Source organism: Grammomys surdaster, unplaced genomic scaffold, assembly GCF_004785775.1.
Source record: "Grammomys surdaster isolate TR1022 unplaced genomic scaffold, NIH_TR_1.0 126398, whole genome shotgun sequence".
Lineage (NCBI taxonomy): Eukaryota > Metazoa > Chordata > Mammalia > Rodentia > Muridae > Grammomys > Grammomys surdaster.
Window position 1 is genome coordinate 4,195,284 of NW_021621192.1, and position 15,765 is coordinate 4,211,048.

Consider the following 15,765-nt stretch of genomic DNA (forward strand, 5'->3'; position numbering starts at 1 on the left):
TTGAACTCACAGACATCCACCTGTCTGCCTCTGCCTCCCAACTGCTGGGATTAAAATTTCCACCTGTCTGCCTCTGCCTCCCAACTGCTGGGATTAAAATTTCAGCCGTCATGCCTGGCTTGCTTTGTTTTCACACATATAAAGTAGTAAGACTCTTCTCCAATTAAGGTGTCTACTGGTTAAAAGGAAGGGAGAGTTCTTATTTTTTCTTCAGAAATAGAAAATTATCTTTAGTCTAAAGCAATGGGAAACAGAAACGGTCTTTAAGAGCAATGATGTCAAAGAGAAAAGGGAGTCAGGAAAGAGGAAATGCCCTTAGAATTATGAGCCTGAAGAGTTAGAAGCGCAAATTATTGGCTTTTCCTGAACAGGATGCTCAGACTTCAGAGAGAGCCCTATAGTCATTCTATAGAGAAGCTAAAACCTTTCAGACTTAATTCAGAATTGTCAAAATGGACAGCTGCCATAGAGACTTCTAGCAATGAGCTCTCAAAATCAGTTTGTTTCAAGTGCCAGGTGGTAAAAGTGTCGAATTTCTCAAACACCAAGAGTAGCTTTCAGTACCTTGAGCAGTTCATGAAAGAAAGTAGAGCCCCCTTTGTATGATTATTGAGTTACCTTGTAAACCCTAGCTTAATTTCACTTCCCCTATCAAATTTTGCCCAAAGATTGTAATTTCCAGTTCCCGATTACTGAATTCATAGTTAAATCAAAAACAAAAAACAAACAAAACAAACAAAAAACCCCAAAAAACAAAAAAACAAAAAACAAAAAAAACCCAGCCTGTACCCTTCCAATCAGGCAAAGTAAGTATTTCTGACTTTGGAAGCTATTTTAAACTTTTTTTGACTACTCCGGATAAAGTTCTGGGCACGTGTGTATTAAATATACTCCTTGGTTAAAAGTTCTGTTCAATGTGTAAAAACTACCATTTTTTTTTTTAAAAAAAATCTATTTCTGAGGCTTTAAGTCTATTTAACTAGGTAAGATTAGGTAAATTGCAAATATAGCGTATCCATTTTGACTATCTCAAAATATCTCACTGTTATTCCTATAGAGAAGCTGAAACCTTTTAAACTTTATTCAGAATTGCCAAAAATGGATAGCTGCCATAGAGACTTCTAGCAATGAGTTTTCAAAATCAATTTGTTTTAAACAACGACCTCATAATGTGCCAGGTGGTAAAAGTGTCGAATTTCTCAAACATCTGGACCTGGAGTGAAATGGTTTATCTAACAATGCAAGTTGCTCACAGATTAACTCTAGGTGTCAACCCAGGTCTGCAGGGCTTTACCTCTCACTTTGTAGCCAGCGAGTCCTATCAGGGAGCCAATTGGGCCGTCTGAGTGCTATGCATCCTGGGAGTTGTAGTTTGCAGCGCCCCACTGCTGACTACATGCTTTACAGAACGCCTGAGAACGGTTGCCTGGTGTCATTAGCAAGCGGCAAGTATGGCGGTGGCTCGAGTCGACGGCGATCTGGCTCCGGGAGAAGGTACGATGATCCCCATCCCAAAATTCCAAAGTTTACTTCGCTAAGTCATATTAAATAGTTGCTTGATGTAAAGAGGAAGCCTGGGTTTAGAGGTGCAGTTTTGGACCAGTTCTTTTGATGAGGGGGTTGTAGGCAACACGGAGGCGCACTTCCTACTGGGAGTTGTAGTCCTGCTCTCTGGTCCAGTCCGGCAACATTGCGGTGAAGGCTGGATGAGGGACTTCAGTCCCCAGGAGCCTTCGCGGTGCCCGGCGTCCCTGTCCCGCGCTCTCCCTAGCCTGACTGGGCAGTGGGCTTCGGACTGCGGTGACCTTTCTGGGACGTTTACTTTGAGTTCCTACTGCCCACAGGAAATTGGCAGAGCTTTTTTATTTCTCGTGCCTCTCCTTCTCGTCGGTTCCGAGAACGTTCAGGAAGCATCATATCTGAAACCGCATAATAGTCTGCTTGAACTCTTCTTTGGAAGTGGCCAGTAGCTGTGATAGAATCTGAGAATGATCCAGACATGCGTTGGTCCCCCTTCATTCTGCAGACCGGGTCCTGGGGTCGAGTTTGATCTTTGTTTGGCAGAGCGCAGGTTGGGGGTGCGCCTGTGCCTGGGAGATGCCTCCGTGGGCGCCGACCTCAGAGCTTTTGTTTTGGTTACACTCTGAGGCGTGATAGCAGCTGGCTGGATTGGGGCAGACCAGGGTAGGTAGAGTTGGCTAATAACCTAGGAACCCTGAATTCTTATGGGGAGGAGTTCTGCTAAAAGATGTGTTGACACTTTGGAATTGAGTGCGAACGCTAGGTGCGCTTTTCCAGGACAGTCTAGTTTTCATCTTGAAGGAGGGGCTCACGACGCCTCACGTGATAAGAAAAGCATTGAAACCCTCTAGGAACCCCGAAAAATTACATCCCAAGGTAGCCCCAGTCTGATCGAAAATTTGAAATTGGCAGTTACTCAGGCCCCGCCCCTCTGATAACTCTTTTCCTAAACCTTCCTAGCTCACCAAGACAACCCACAACAGCAGCAATTAGCATTTACAGAGCCATCCCCCTATCCTCAAAGAGCCAGATGATATTTTGGGTGCTTTTCTCCCATTAGCTCATGTTTTTATGTAGAACAATGTTTATATTATATTCTGACTCTTTTTTTTTTTTTAAAGACAGGGTCTCATTATGTAGCTGTGACTGCTCTAAAACTCAAAGAAGTCCTGTTACTTTTGCCTCCCCAGTGCAGAGATTAAAGATGTGAGGTGTGCACGTGGCTCATCCACTTCTTCTTGTTGTTTTTCGAGACAGGATTTCTCTGTGTAGCCCTGGCTGTCCTGGAACTCGTTCAATAAACTAGTCTGGCCTCGAACTCTCAGAGATGCCTCTGCCTCTTGAGTGCTGGGATTAAAGGCGTTTGCCACCACTGCCTAGTTGTTTTGTTTTTTTCAAGACAGGGTCTCAATATGTAGCTCTGGTTGTCCCAGAACTCACCGTTATAGACAAGCTGGCCAGGAAATTGAAGATGTGCTGGTGCTTTAAAAATCGCCTGGCTGTCATCTACGTCTTGTAGAGCAGAAAAGTTAACTCAAGGAAGAAATGGAGGGGGCAGAGGCTAAGAGAGGAAACACATGGGGGTTGGGGGGGGGAGCACAGTGAGCAGGCAGCCAGCCTCTAGGAGAGGGATCTCAGTTACCAAACCTGCCAACACCTTAATTTTTGGGGGCTTTCAGACTATGAAAAATAAATGAGAAAAAGAAAAGGAAACTTGTCCATAGTGATTAGTCAGGGGGGCTGCAGTTTGAATTTGTGCTACAGGTGCTTTATTGAGTGCTGCCTGCAACCTTGTGAAATCAGAAAATCATTCCATCGATTAACTAACTATACTGTGATTTTTAAAATTACTCGAAGTGACCGGGGAGATAGTTTAGTTGGCACAGTGCTCACTGTACAAGCATGAGGACCTGAGTTCAATCCTCACAACTCAGGTAAAAGGTTGAGCTTGGTGGCAGGAGCTTGTAATCTCAAGTGCCGGGAAGGTGGATATGGGCGGATTCTTGGGGCTTGTTGGCCAACCAGCCCACTCTACTTGATGAGCTCCAGGCAGGTAAGTGACCCTGCCTCAAAAAACAAAGTGGAGGAGGGGGCTGTAGAGATGGCTCAGTGGGTAAGAGCACTCGAGGTGACAGCATCCGGACTGGAGTTGAAACCCCAGCATCCATGGGAAAGCCCAGCACCTAGTGCTATGGGGGCTTGCTGCCTTCCTGTCTAGCGCTAGGCTTTCAGGTTCAGCGAGAGAGTGTAAGAGAATAAAGAGTAACAGAACGGGACACCCAGCATTCTCCTCTGGCTTCTCTGGGCACGCATGAGAGGCACTGCCTCCGACTCCCATACACACGACTTTGGGCTCTTGAAGACATACTTGTAGTTAGGTTATAAACATTTTGATCTTTATAAAAAATTAGTTTTAGGGCCTGGTGTGATGATAGCTATAATCCCAGTATTTGGGAGTTGGGGGAAAGAAGATCAGGAGTTCAAATTTAGCCTTGGTTACATAGAGAGTTTATGCTAGCCTAGCCAGTATCAGACCCTGTCTGAAAACAGCAAAGGATAAAACAAACAAAAAAACCCCAAACAATAACAACAAAAAACAATCCAAAACAAAGAAAGAATTGAAAGATTAAAAAAGGGGGCAAATAAGCCTCGAGGTGGTGGCACCCTTCTTTTGTTATGCCCAGTTCTTGAGAACCCCAGGAGACCTCCAGAGATCACCAATGTAAACTCATAAAAGTCTTTTATCAGGACGCTACCTTCCCTGCTCTGCAGATTAGGAATGCAATGCCCGGGTCTAGAGGATGGGGTGTATGTATGGGAAATGTGTAGGCTGGGGCTTTCAAGCCTTGGCATTGCATGATTGGGTTAGGGGTAAAGGAATGCTATCTTTTAAAACTGTTAATGTTTGTTCAGACAGCAAGGAGGGACCATACATCTGGAAAAAGACCTTTTTGACCTGGGGAGAAATGACTCATTTTGTTATCAGTGACCAGTGTATTTTTATAAGCTGGCCACAGCTGTTTGGGAACGCTTGGTTGTCTCTTTCCCATAGCTTAAGAGTGGGGATCTTATCATTTTAATGACATTAATTTTCTGCCTCCTTCAAAGACAGGAGACTTTGCACTTGGTGCCAGGAAGGGATCTTCACTTTAATCAACCGCTAGGGAGATTGGCAGGCAGGTCTCTGAGTTTGAGGCCAGCCTGGTCTACAGAGTGAGTTCCAGAACAGCCAGGGAAACACTGAGAAACCCTGTGTTGGGAGCTGACTCTGAGCCGAGGGCGGCTATTATCTTTGCAGCCATCTTGAGCCATGTACCCTGACAAGAGACTTGTTTTCAACAGCCTACAACAGCTGAGCACACTCTGATTATCTTGATCCTTTCAGTCAAGGCCAGGAAGTGGTAGCACACGCCTTTAATCCCAGCACTTGAGAGACTCAGGAGAGATATAAAAGGAGCAGTCAGAGGCAGAGCACACATACTAGTCAGAGCAGACAGACTTCGTCTCCAGAACGACTCAGAACAGATAGACTCAGAGCATACAGACTAGACTAGACAGAGAGACTAGACCGAGACAGACTCAGACAGACTCAGGCAGACAGACTAGACAGAGCAGACAGACTCAGACTCTGTCTCCAGAGCAGACTCCGTCTCCAGCAGGCAGACGTCGTCTTTGACCAGACTTCGTCTTGTCTCCATTCTCCGCGTCTCTGTCCCCACTCTCTCTCTTGCTCCCTGACCCGCGGACCGGAGCAGCAGAATGGCTCCTTACAACCCTGTCTCAGAAAATTAAAATAAAACCCAGAAAAAACCTGAGAAAAACAAAATCCCAAACCCCTCAAAAGAAACTTCAATCCTGTTTTTTGAATGCTATTAATTAAATAATACAGTATACTCAGGATTTGCATGCTAGGCAAAGGCTCTGCTTCTGAGCTATACTCCCAGCCTGTAATTTGAGAGGGAAAAAAATGTAGTATTACAGCTCTGGATTACTATAGGTTGAAACTCTTGATACTTGTGCTCTGGTGTAGTTTTAAATGTGTTTACATATTTTTTCCCTCAGTGTGAAATGCTAAGCTCAGTTGTCATATTTGCTTTCTAACAAGATATCTTCTCTTCTCAAGGATCAGTGGTGAACTGGTCAGGGCAGGGACTGCAGAAATTAGGTACCAACTTGCCCTGTGAAGCTGATGTTCACACCTTGATTCTGGATAAAAATCAGATTATTAAACTGGAAAATCTAGAGAAATGCAAACAGTTAATACAGGTAGGTATGGGTTACATAAGACTAATTTATTACTAAACAAAGCCAAAGAGTTACTCTACATGCCTGGAAAGCAGTAAATGTCACCTTAAAGTTTTACATGCTAGCTTCTGAAGATGAATACATGTATTACACTTACAATGGAGGAAAGAGAAGCAGTATTACAAAAATGAAAACGGCCGTCAAGACAGCTCAGTAGGTAGGACCTGAGACCCGAGTTTGATCCCTGCCACAGGTAGAAGGAGAGAACTGACTTTTGAGAAGATGCTGGTGACATTTGCCCATGTGCTGTTGCTCAAGGGTACTTGCAAATGTGTGTGCAGGCATGCATATGCACGCTCTTGCTCTCTCTAGATACATATTTTAAATTTCTTATTTATTTTGGTTTTTGTATAAGTATATTTGTGTATATCTGTATGACTATATGCCACATGTATATGAGTACACACAGAGACCAGAAGAGGAGGTCTGATTCCCTGGAGCTGGGGTTACCTGTAGATGGTTGTGAGGCGTCAGACTTGGGTGCTAGGAACTAAACTCTGATCTTCTTCAAGAGCAGCAAATGTTCTTAGCTGCTGAGCCATCTTTCTATTCCCATAAATAAATACTTTTTTTTTTTTTTTTTTTTTTTTTTTTTTGGTTTCTCGAGACAGGGTTTCTCTGTGTAGTCCTTGGCGGTCCTGGAACTCACTCTGTAGACCAGGCTGGCCTCAAACTCAGAAATCCGTCTGCCTCTGTCTCCCGAGTGCTGGGATTAAAGGCGTGCACCACCACTGCCCGGCTAAAATACATATTTTTAAAGAGAACATTATATGTTGACAAAATATTGTGTTAACCTAATTTTTACTTCGTATTGGGATAAAGAGTTTATCCATCCCAGAATGTTGGGGTTGAGGATACACTTGAATGCCAAGAGTACATGCTTAGCATACTCAAAGCCCTAAGTTTATTGTCACTACTGCACCAAAACAAAGGAAACAAAAAAGAAGTGTTTATTTGGTCCCTCTTAGTATACTTGTCATTGTCCTAGTTTGTGACTGAAATGGTCTGAAGACCGTTTTTGTGGAGCTTATATTTCCAGGTTGTTGATCTGTTAATGTCTTTAGGCGATGGCTCACTGGCTCTGCAAACACACAGGCTTGAGTTTGGATCGCCAGCACCCATATAAAAAGCGAGGCACCGATGCATGTAGTTTACGTTCAACCTGGTCATTGGAGGAGAGCCAGGCAGATCCTGAGAGCCAGCAGGCCAGCCAATTTAGCCAAAATGATGAGCTTCCAGTTCAGTGAAAGTATGTCTCAAAGCAATAAGGCAGAGAGGGATAGAGGAAGATACCCAAAGTCCTGCTCTAGCCTGTGTGTGTGTACAGATGGGCATGTGCACCCACACACTCACAAGAATGCAACACATAAACACACACCACACACACGCAGCAACCCCCGTATCCACACACCATCCACACACGCGTATCATTAAAAATTAGCAGAGATCTTACTCAGCTTTATCTGTATTTTAAAAAAATGTGAAAGCATACATTGATTATGTATGATACTGGGTTTCATTTGTCTGCATATGTATATACATATATTTCTATAATATTCATCTGTGTTACCCTCTCTCATTTTTGTCCACTCCCTCTAATACCATTTCTCTTCTCAAGTGGCCTTTCTTGTTTTTTTATGTCTTCTTTTTTTCTTCTTCTTCCTCTTCCTTCTCCTCCACCTCTCTTTTTGGGACCAAGTGAATTTCATGAGAGACATGAGTGAGAATCCATTTACAGGAGCATAGACACCTTACCTGTGGCCACACCCCTGAAGAAATCGTTTTTCCCTTCTCTGTCAACCACTGTCTGTTAATCCTCAGGGAGGGATAGGGTCTTCCAAGCTCTCCTCCACCTCCACCTGTCCAGGAGCTCAATCTTCTGGAGATCTCGTGTGGCTTTGAGTTCAAGAGTACAGCAGCCATGTGATACTCAGAAGACACTATTTCATATCTCTCCCCCTCTTTCTTAGCCTTCTTCCACTGCCCTCCTCGAGCCTTGGAGGGGCTCTTACACATGTCCTGTTTATGGCTGGGCATTTTAGCAGATAGTTATTTCCAGCACTGTGACTAGTTCTGAATCTGTGCAGTCAACACCAACCGTTGCAAAAGAGCTTCTCTGAATCCAGCTGACTTCAGCATTGTTCTGAGGGTGTATGTGCTGCAGTTAGAAGTCTGTTTGATAGGTACATTCTATCCATTAGAAAAACCCATCAGTAGCTTCTTTCTAGGGTTTATGCCATCCCCTGCCGTGGGCTTTTGACTGGGTTTACATGACCACATGTGAATTCCTTCCTGTGTCCGGGGTCAGTTGGTTACCCTGCAACAGGTTTTATCTATATTTTTTGTTGATTAGAGCAACAAACTCCAGTAGTTATATTGTAGGTAATGGATGTGTAAAATATAAGTTAGTGTATAAATATAATATATAAATTATATATTTATATTAAAATATAAAATATAAGTTTGTGTATTTGGGAATCTTTGACCATCTACCAGAATGTGAAAGTAATAATATGTGGAGATACAGATTTTGTTTCTAGGAATAATAATGTTCTCCTTTCACAGTTGTCAGTGGCTAACAATCGATTGGTTCGGATGATGGGTGTGGCCAAACTGACTCAACTCCGAGTGTTAAATTTACCTCATAATAGTATTGGCTGCATGGAAGGGCTGAAGGACCTCGTCCATTTGGAATGGCTGAATTTAGCAGGCAATAATCTGAAGGTGAGTGGCTTTCTTCTTGGTAACTAACTTTTGAGATTTTGTTGTTGTTTTCTCTACCTGTTCCCTGTGAAGAGGAAACTTGGCAAGTATAGAAATAAGTAAACTAAAAAATGAGAATGTTCACTTCTATAATCGATGTCAACACAGACTTTAAGACGCCTCCATTTGAGACACATACTACAGTATAGTATACTTTTAAACGTGAACAGAGACTTTCTATCATACTTGAAAGAGTAAATAAGATCCTAGAATGATGGGGGAGGAGATGCTCCTCCACTGAGTCAAACTTTAAGCACGTTTTTAATGATGCAGGGAAAGTCAAGAGATCTGTATTCCGTCTACTGTTTCTGCCACCCAGGAACTATGTAATTTTGGATAAATTAATAGTCATTGCTGTATCTTATTTTCTGATAAGGGGAGTAGAGGGAATTATCATAATAGTTGCCTTTACTGAGTGCCCACCTTATGCTATGTACTTTTCTAAGCATCTTGTCTGTAGTAAGCTCATGTCAGCTTGTGAGGTAGTTAATGTTATTATGCTTATTATATAGGAAGGGAAACTGAAGCACAGACAACTTAATAATCTATCCAGTTCATACATCTAAGAAGTTGCAGAGCCCAAAATTTAAAAAAAAGTTAAGTTAATTTTTGGAGAATTTCATACAACTTAGAGCATATGCTGATTATATTTATCTACATTCTTCCCTAACTCTTTACTTCTGTCCCCATCTCCCTACCCAACTTGATGTTATCTCTCTCTTTAAAAAAAAATATGATCAATTGAATCTAATTTATGCTGTCTGAGTATTCCTGGGTGTGGTACTGTCCATTGGGTCACGGTTGACTCGATAGGGGCCACACTCTTAAGGAAAGTTGACGCTCCCTTTCTCAGAAGCCATTAACTGCCTGTCCATAGGTCCTCAGGGGTGGGGCTTGGAACCTCTTCTCCCTCTATGCTAAGTGTTAACTGGCTTGCTCTTGTGTGGGTCTTATACAGATACCCACAGCTGCTGTGTGTTTATGGGTGTGGTGGTCCCATAATGCCTAAAAGATGCTGCTTTGCTCTGGTCCTTCCCTGATCACAGAGCCAGGATTTAACAGAGGCTGTTTGTCTTCATTCTGATTTTGTAAATTCTCTTCTCTAGTAACAGTTAGATGCCACTGAACTCTCTTTGGGTTGTAGATGTTTGCGAGGTTAGGAATTGCTTGGTAGCCTTGAAAGCTTGCAGCATGGCTATGTTCTGAATGTTGCTCTCCCTTCCTCCCTTCTTCAGCTCAGCTCTGCTGCTGTGCTTCTGGTGACAAGAGGGAGCAGGGGCTCAGCTGCAAAGACTTAGGGGACCATTTTGTCCGTTGTTTTGAAGTGCGCTGAATAACATGATGCTTTTCTTATAATAGACCATGGAGCAAATCAATAGCTGTACAGCTCTGCAGCACCTTGATTTATCAGACAATAGCATACCCCAGATAGGTGATGTATCGAAACTGATATCTTTGAAGGTAAGTGGGTTTTCTGTAACTTCTTAAAAGTTATCATAAATCTAAAAAATTACTAAAAATATGGTCTCACGGTCTCATTGTGTGTATGTATATTTGTGAGTTTATATTTTTCTATTCTCAAAGATGCTGTTTTCAGTACTAAGTATAACTTAATTAAAAACATGAATTTCACTTAATACATGGAGGATGGAGAAATGGCTCAAAGGTTAAGAGCATTGGCTACTGTTCCAGAGGACCTGGGTTTGATTCCAGTGTCATATTGTGGCTAATGAATACTTGTAATCCTGGTTCCAGGGCATGTAATTCCCTGTTCTGGCCTCCACAGGCACCAGGCACAGACATACGTGTAGGCAAAATACCTCCATACATAAAACAAATAATAAAATCTAGCTGGGCGGTGGTGGTGCACGCCTTTAATCCCAGCACTTGGGAGGCACAGGCAGGTGGATTTCCGAGTTCGAGGCTAGCCTGGTCTACAGAGTGAGTTCCAGGACAGCCAGGGCTACACAGAGAAACCCTGTCTGAAAAAACCAAATAAATAAATAAATAAATAAATCTAAACCAAAATCATAGTATAGAGTTTTTTCCCTGTATTTTTGCTTAATTGAACACTATTAGGTCCACATAGACCCTTCAGACCTTGGAAGTGAAATCTGTAGCTCCATTTTTCCCTACGTCTTGAACAGAAATCATTTTATAGCAAAAATAATTTTAAACAGTTTGATGTATCCAGCTGTCCTGATAAATGCTAAGAGAATTCAAAAAGATGATTGGATATTTTCTGCATTTTTTCTTTTGTTATATCCTTTTCCCTCTGGAATGATGTGTGCACGTGCGTGTGTGTGCATGCATTCGTGAGTAGTGTGTGTGTGTGTGTGTGTGTGTGTGTGTGTGGTGGATGTGGGTGTGTACATGGTGATGGGTTTGAGTGGAGACACCTGTGTGGAACAAGATGCTGGGTGCCTTTCTTTATCCTTCTCTACCTTAGTGCTTTGAGATAGTTTCTCACTGAACTGGAAGCTCACTTTTTTAGCTGTTGGTTGGCCAGAAATCCACTTATTACTTCCCTCCAGTGCAGGTAGGAGCCACCATGCCCAGCTTTTTACATGGGTGCTAGGGATTTGATAATAGGTCCTCCTGGTTATAGAGCAAACACTCTGATCCACTGGGCTATTCCTCCATCTATCTGTCTATCATCTATCTATCTATCTATCTATCTATCTATCTATCTATCTATCTGTCTATCCATCCATCTATCATTTATTTTTAGTTTTTTCATGGCAGGGTTTCTCTGTGTAGCCTTGGCTGTTCTGGAACTTGCTCTGTAGACTAGGCTGGCCTCAAACTCAGGGATCACTTTAATCACAAGTGCTGGGGTTAAAGATGTGCAGTACTACCAGCTAGCTTCCAGCTCTTACTTTGATATGTTTGTTTATTTTTCTTTTCTTTTTTTTTTTTGCTTTTCAAGACAGGGATTTTCTGTGTAGCCCTGACCATTTTGGAACTTGCTCTATAGATTAGGTTGGTCTTGGATTCAGAGATCAGCCTGCCTCTGCCCCATAAGTGCTGGGACTAAAGGCATGTGCCAATATGCCAGTCTTTATGTTGACATTTTAAAAGGAAAGGATTATTTTTTTGAATATTAACTTAAATTGCATACAATGCTAGTGCATCATAGCATAGCTAAATACTACATCAACCACATGTTCTTGGGTATGTCATAGGTCCTGTTGGGCCAGAGACCACTTAGGTGCCTTCTAAGTGTTACTCTTTGATTTATGGGTGCTGAGAAGTATAACAAAATAGACCTCTTTATTCTTGCATGTGCCATTTTGGCATTGTCAAGTTAATTTATTTATAATTTGTTGATTTGTATTTTTTTTTTCTTTCAAGACCTTGCTTTTACATGGGAACATCATCACTTCTCTTAGAATGGCACCTGCGTATCTACCCAGAAATCTTTCTATACTGTCTTTGGCAGAAAATGAAATTCGAGACTTAAATGAGGTAAAATTTGAAGTTATTCTGTGGAACCCAGGAAGGAGAAGTCCAGGAGTCTGTGGGATCTAGGAAGGGGAAAAGCCTGGAGAGGCAGGAGTGGGTCTCAAGCTCACTTTTAGACTGGGACCGTCTTGGGAGAACACGCTACTATGGTGAAACGCTTGGCTCTAGAGTGTCATTGCTTTTCTTTCTACTTTTTCCTTACCCTGGCAGGTCAGCAGGCTGAATTTCAGTTGTAATGCTGCAATTACGCTGGTGGTTGGCAAGAAAGAGACATCTACTTTATAGGGGCCAATAAGGAACCTGTCCACCTTTCCCTGGCTGCTATTTTTTTTTTCAAAAATGGTTTTCTCAAGCCAGGCAAAGTCTTGAATGTCTGTAACATCAGCACTTGATAAAAAGAGGCAGGAAGATTAGAGGCTAAAGGTCAGCTTGGGCTAAGTGAGATCCTGTCACAAAAAAAAGAAATCTGGTTTTCTTAACGAGGAAATAATGCCGATACTTTTCTATTGTTCAGCAAGGACAAATGGCCAGGTTTTTTTTTTTTTTTTTTTTTTTAGCGTTTTAGAAGTCAGCGGCTAATAGAATAGTAGAGTATCGTTTGATGCTCTTTAAAACAAGAGGCAAATTGTGACATTCTCAAATGCTGCCAAAGTTATGTAGTCATTGGAACCCTGTGCTTGACACTGGACAGACATTCATTTTGTTCAACAATGGTGTCTTTTGTTGCAGATCTCGTTTTTGGCCTCTTTAAGTGAACTGGAGCAGTTATCAATCATGAACAATCCTTGTGTGATGGCAACTCCATCCATTCCCGGGTTTGACTATCGGCCGTACATTGTCAGCTGGTGTCTAAATCTCAGAGTACTGGATGGATATGTGATTTCTCAGAAGGAAAGGTAGACAGTGTGATCTGTTCAACATGGCACCAATCAAGGGAATTTTGGGGAAGATCAGTTCTAGAACTTTTAGTTTGCTATAGACTATTGATTTTTTTTTTTTTAAACTTCAAGACAGTGTCTCTGTGTAGCCCTAGCTGTTCTGGAACTCATTCTGTAGACCAGACCAGGCTGGCCTTCAACTTAGAGATCCGCCTGCCTCTGTCTCCCGAGTGCTAGAATTAAAGGTGTGTACCATTACCATCTGGCTAATCAATTAATTAAAGTGTAAGTTTAGAAATTAAAAATGCTGGTTTAAAGCCAGGCAGTGGTGGCCCACGCCTTTAATCCCAGCACTTGGGAGGCAGAGGCAGGCGGATTTCTGAGTTCGAGGCCAGCCTGGTCTACAGAGTGAGTTCCAGGACAGTCAGAGCTACACAGAGAAACCTTGTCTCGAAAAACCCAAATAAATTAACAAATAAACAAATAAATGAACCCACATACAAAGCCAAGTATAGCTTTTTGTTCTGTAACTCCAGCATGGGGAACAGGGTGACAGAAATGGGTGGTTACTTGCTAGCCAGCAATAGCAAGCTTCTATTTCACTGTGATAATATTTCAAAGCACTGGTTTTTCAGAAAACTGGCCATGGGGATGCATGCCTATGAATACAACACTGGAGAAATGGAGATCCAGAAATTCAAAATCATGCTCAACTACATATATATTGTTTCAACCACTGGCTGTTCTTACTGGGTTCCATTCCCTGTGTCCACAGGGTAGCTCACAACCAGCCGTAACTCCAGTTCTGGGGCATCCTTTTTAGTATCTTAAAATATCAAGCAAGTTGGTGTCACAACACTTGGAAGATGAAGGCAGGAAAGGCTAGTTTTAGCTACATAACAAGTTCAAGGTCAGTCCTGGCTACTTGAGGCTTTGTCTCCAAAAACAACAGCAAAATTAAACAAAAGCACCAGTCTCTTCTGGTTGTATACTCTATAGGTTGGCTATGATGACTGGGTAGTTCTCAGACAATTTCTTGTATGTTTGGCATCTTCTTCTCCCTTTTATCGATGTTTACATTGGTCGTTGGATATGAAGATGTGATCAGATTCAGTTTTAGGGATTTATTTATTTATTTATTTATTTATTTATTTGCTGAGACAAGATCTCTCTACATAGTCCTGGATGTCCTGGAACTTACTATGTAGACCAGGCTGGCCTGGAACTCAGAGTTCTGCTTTCCTTTGCTTCCCAAGTACTGTGATTAAAGGCTTGTACCACTGTGTCCAGATATTTTTGAGGTTTTAAAGGGAAGGCTACTTTGTAGATACTATTAGATTATACTCAGTGTCTGGAATGTCTGTCTTCTTATTGGTAACTATAAATGATCCATGACCCAAACCATTAATTCATTAAGGGTTACAAAATGGTGAAATTCTATCACTGTTGTTCATTGCATTACTTATGAGAAATAAACATTTAGTGATAAATTTTGTATAGGAAATAAAGTATCAGTAATATTTAATTCCCACTTCCTAACAGTTTTTTAAAAAGTGGCCAATTAGATATTTTTAAAAATTTCCATTAAGAGCTTATAGATTGCTTCTGTTTGACGAAGTAAATGGAGCGAATGCTCATTGCTTCTTCGAAAATACTTCAAAAATATTTGGAATCATTACTACGAACAAAGTGCCTCTAATTGTAAAAAATTAAAACATAAGGCCAAGGGGAGTGAGTTAGGAATATAGATCGGAAAGCAGGGGTTGTACCACATGTTTGTCATCCTGCTGCTGAGGAGATGGAGATGGACATTGCTGGGCAGATGCTGGGCAGCCAGCCTAGCAAAAGACCTTGTCGCAAAAAATAAAGTGTGTAACAATAGAAGAAGATACCCAACCTCAACCTCTACTGTACATATACAAGAGTATTCACACACATGTGCACATGTGGGAATACACATACACACACACACACACACACACACACACACACAGACACGCATGTATGGACACACACCTTTCCTCAAAATTAACTAAAAATAAGTAAGTAAAACTTGAGGGTTTTTTTTAAGACTTTTTAATTTATTTTATATATGTGAGTACATTGTCTCTGTCTTAAGACACACCAAAAGAGGGCATCAGATCCCATTACAGATGGTTGTGAGCTACCAAGTAGTTGCTGAGAATTGAACTCAGGACCTCTGGAAGAGCAGTCAGTGCTCTTAACTGCTGAACCATCTCTCCAGCTTGTTTTTTTTTTTTTTTTTTAAAAAAAATGAAAAACATCCATTGGTTTTTATTAAGTAAATTCGAAAGGAAGATCACTGTTGCTTAGCAATGTATTTGACCCCTGTGCTGTCATCTCCTCCTTAGTCTGAAGGCTGAATGGCTCTATAGTCAAGGCAAGGGGAGATCGTATCGGCCTGGCCAGCATATCCAGCTTGTCCAGTATCTGGCTACAGTCTGTCCTCTTATTTCTGCACTGGGTCTTCAAACTGCAGAGGATGCCAAACTAGAGAAGATTCTGAGCAAACAGAGGTAAGCCTGTTTGTGGCAGCTGAGGACTTTGGAGGTGAAGGTACCTCAGACTTTCCAGTGGTGGAGGGCACACATCTAAATACGGGCCTTGTGTCACAGCAGCTAAGTTACACAGTGTGGCTCGTTCCTTTACCAAACAATAATGGAAGAATGGGTCATTTGTCAACACCAAGGCTATAGATAGCTTTGGTAGATTTGCCTTGCATGTGTAAGGCCCTAGGTTTGAGTCTTTTTTTATTTATTTTTTTTATTTTTAAGCATAGAATAGAGTTTATTCAGGGCATGGGAGGAGAGCC

The 15,765-nt window shown here is 41.8% G+C and overlaps 1 protein-coding gene across 1 annotated transcript in view; it reads left to right on the forward strand.

The window, feature by feature from the left end:
* Window positions 1-1,390: 1,390 nt before the first annotated feature.
* The window catches only part of Cep97 (centrosomal protein 97), a 33,720-nt gene continuing 19,345 nt past the window's right edge, over window positions 1,391-15,765 (forward strand). The window contains exons 1-7 of the mRNA XM_028760263.1: window positions 1,391-1,494; window positions 5,645-5,787; window positions 8,392-8,550; window positions 9,949-10,050; window positions 11,944-12,057; window positions 12,784-12,950; window positions 15,305-15,469. Of these exons, the coding sequence (XP_028616096.1) occupies window positions 1,452-1,494; window positions 5,645-5,787; window positions 8,392-8,550; window positions 9,949-10,050; window positions 11,944-12,057; window positions 12,784-12,950; window positions 15,305-15,469 (893 nt within the window). The 5' untranslated portion in view covers window positions 1,391-1,451. The remainder of the gene's footprint in view (window positions 1,495-5,644; window positions 5,788-8,391; window positions 8,551-9,948; window positions 10,051-11,943; window positions 12,058-12,783; window positions 12,951-15,304; window positions 15,470-15,765) is intronic.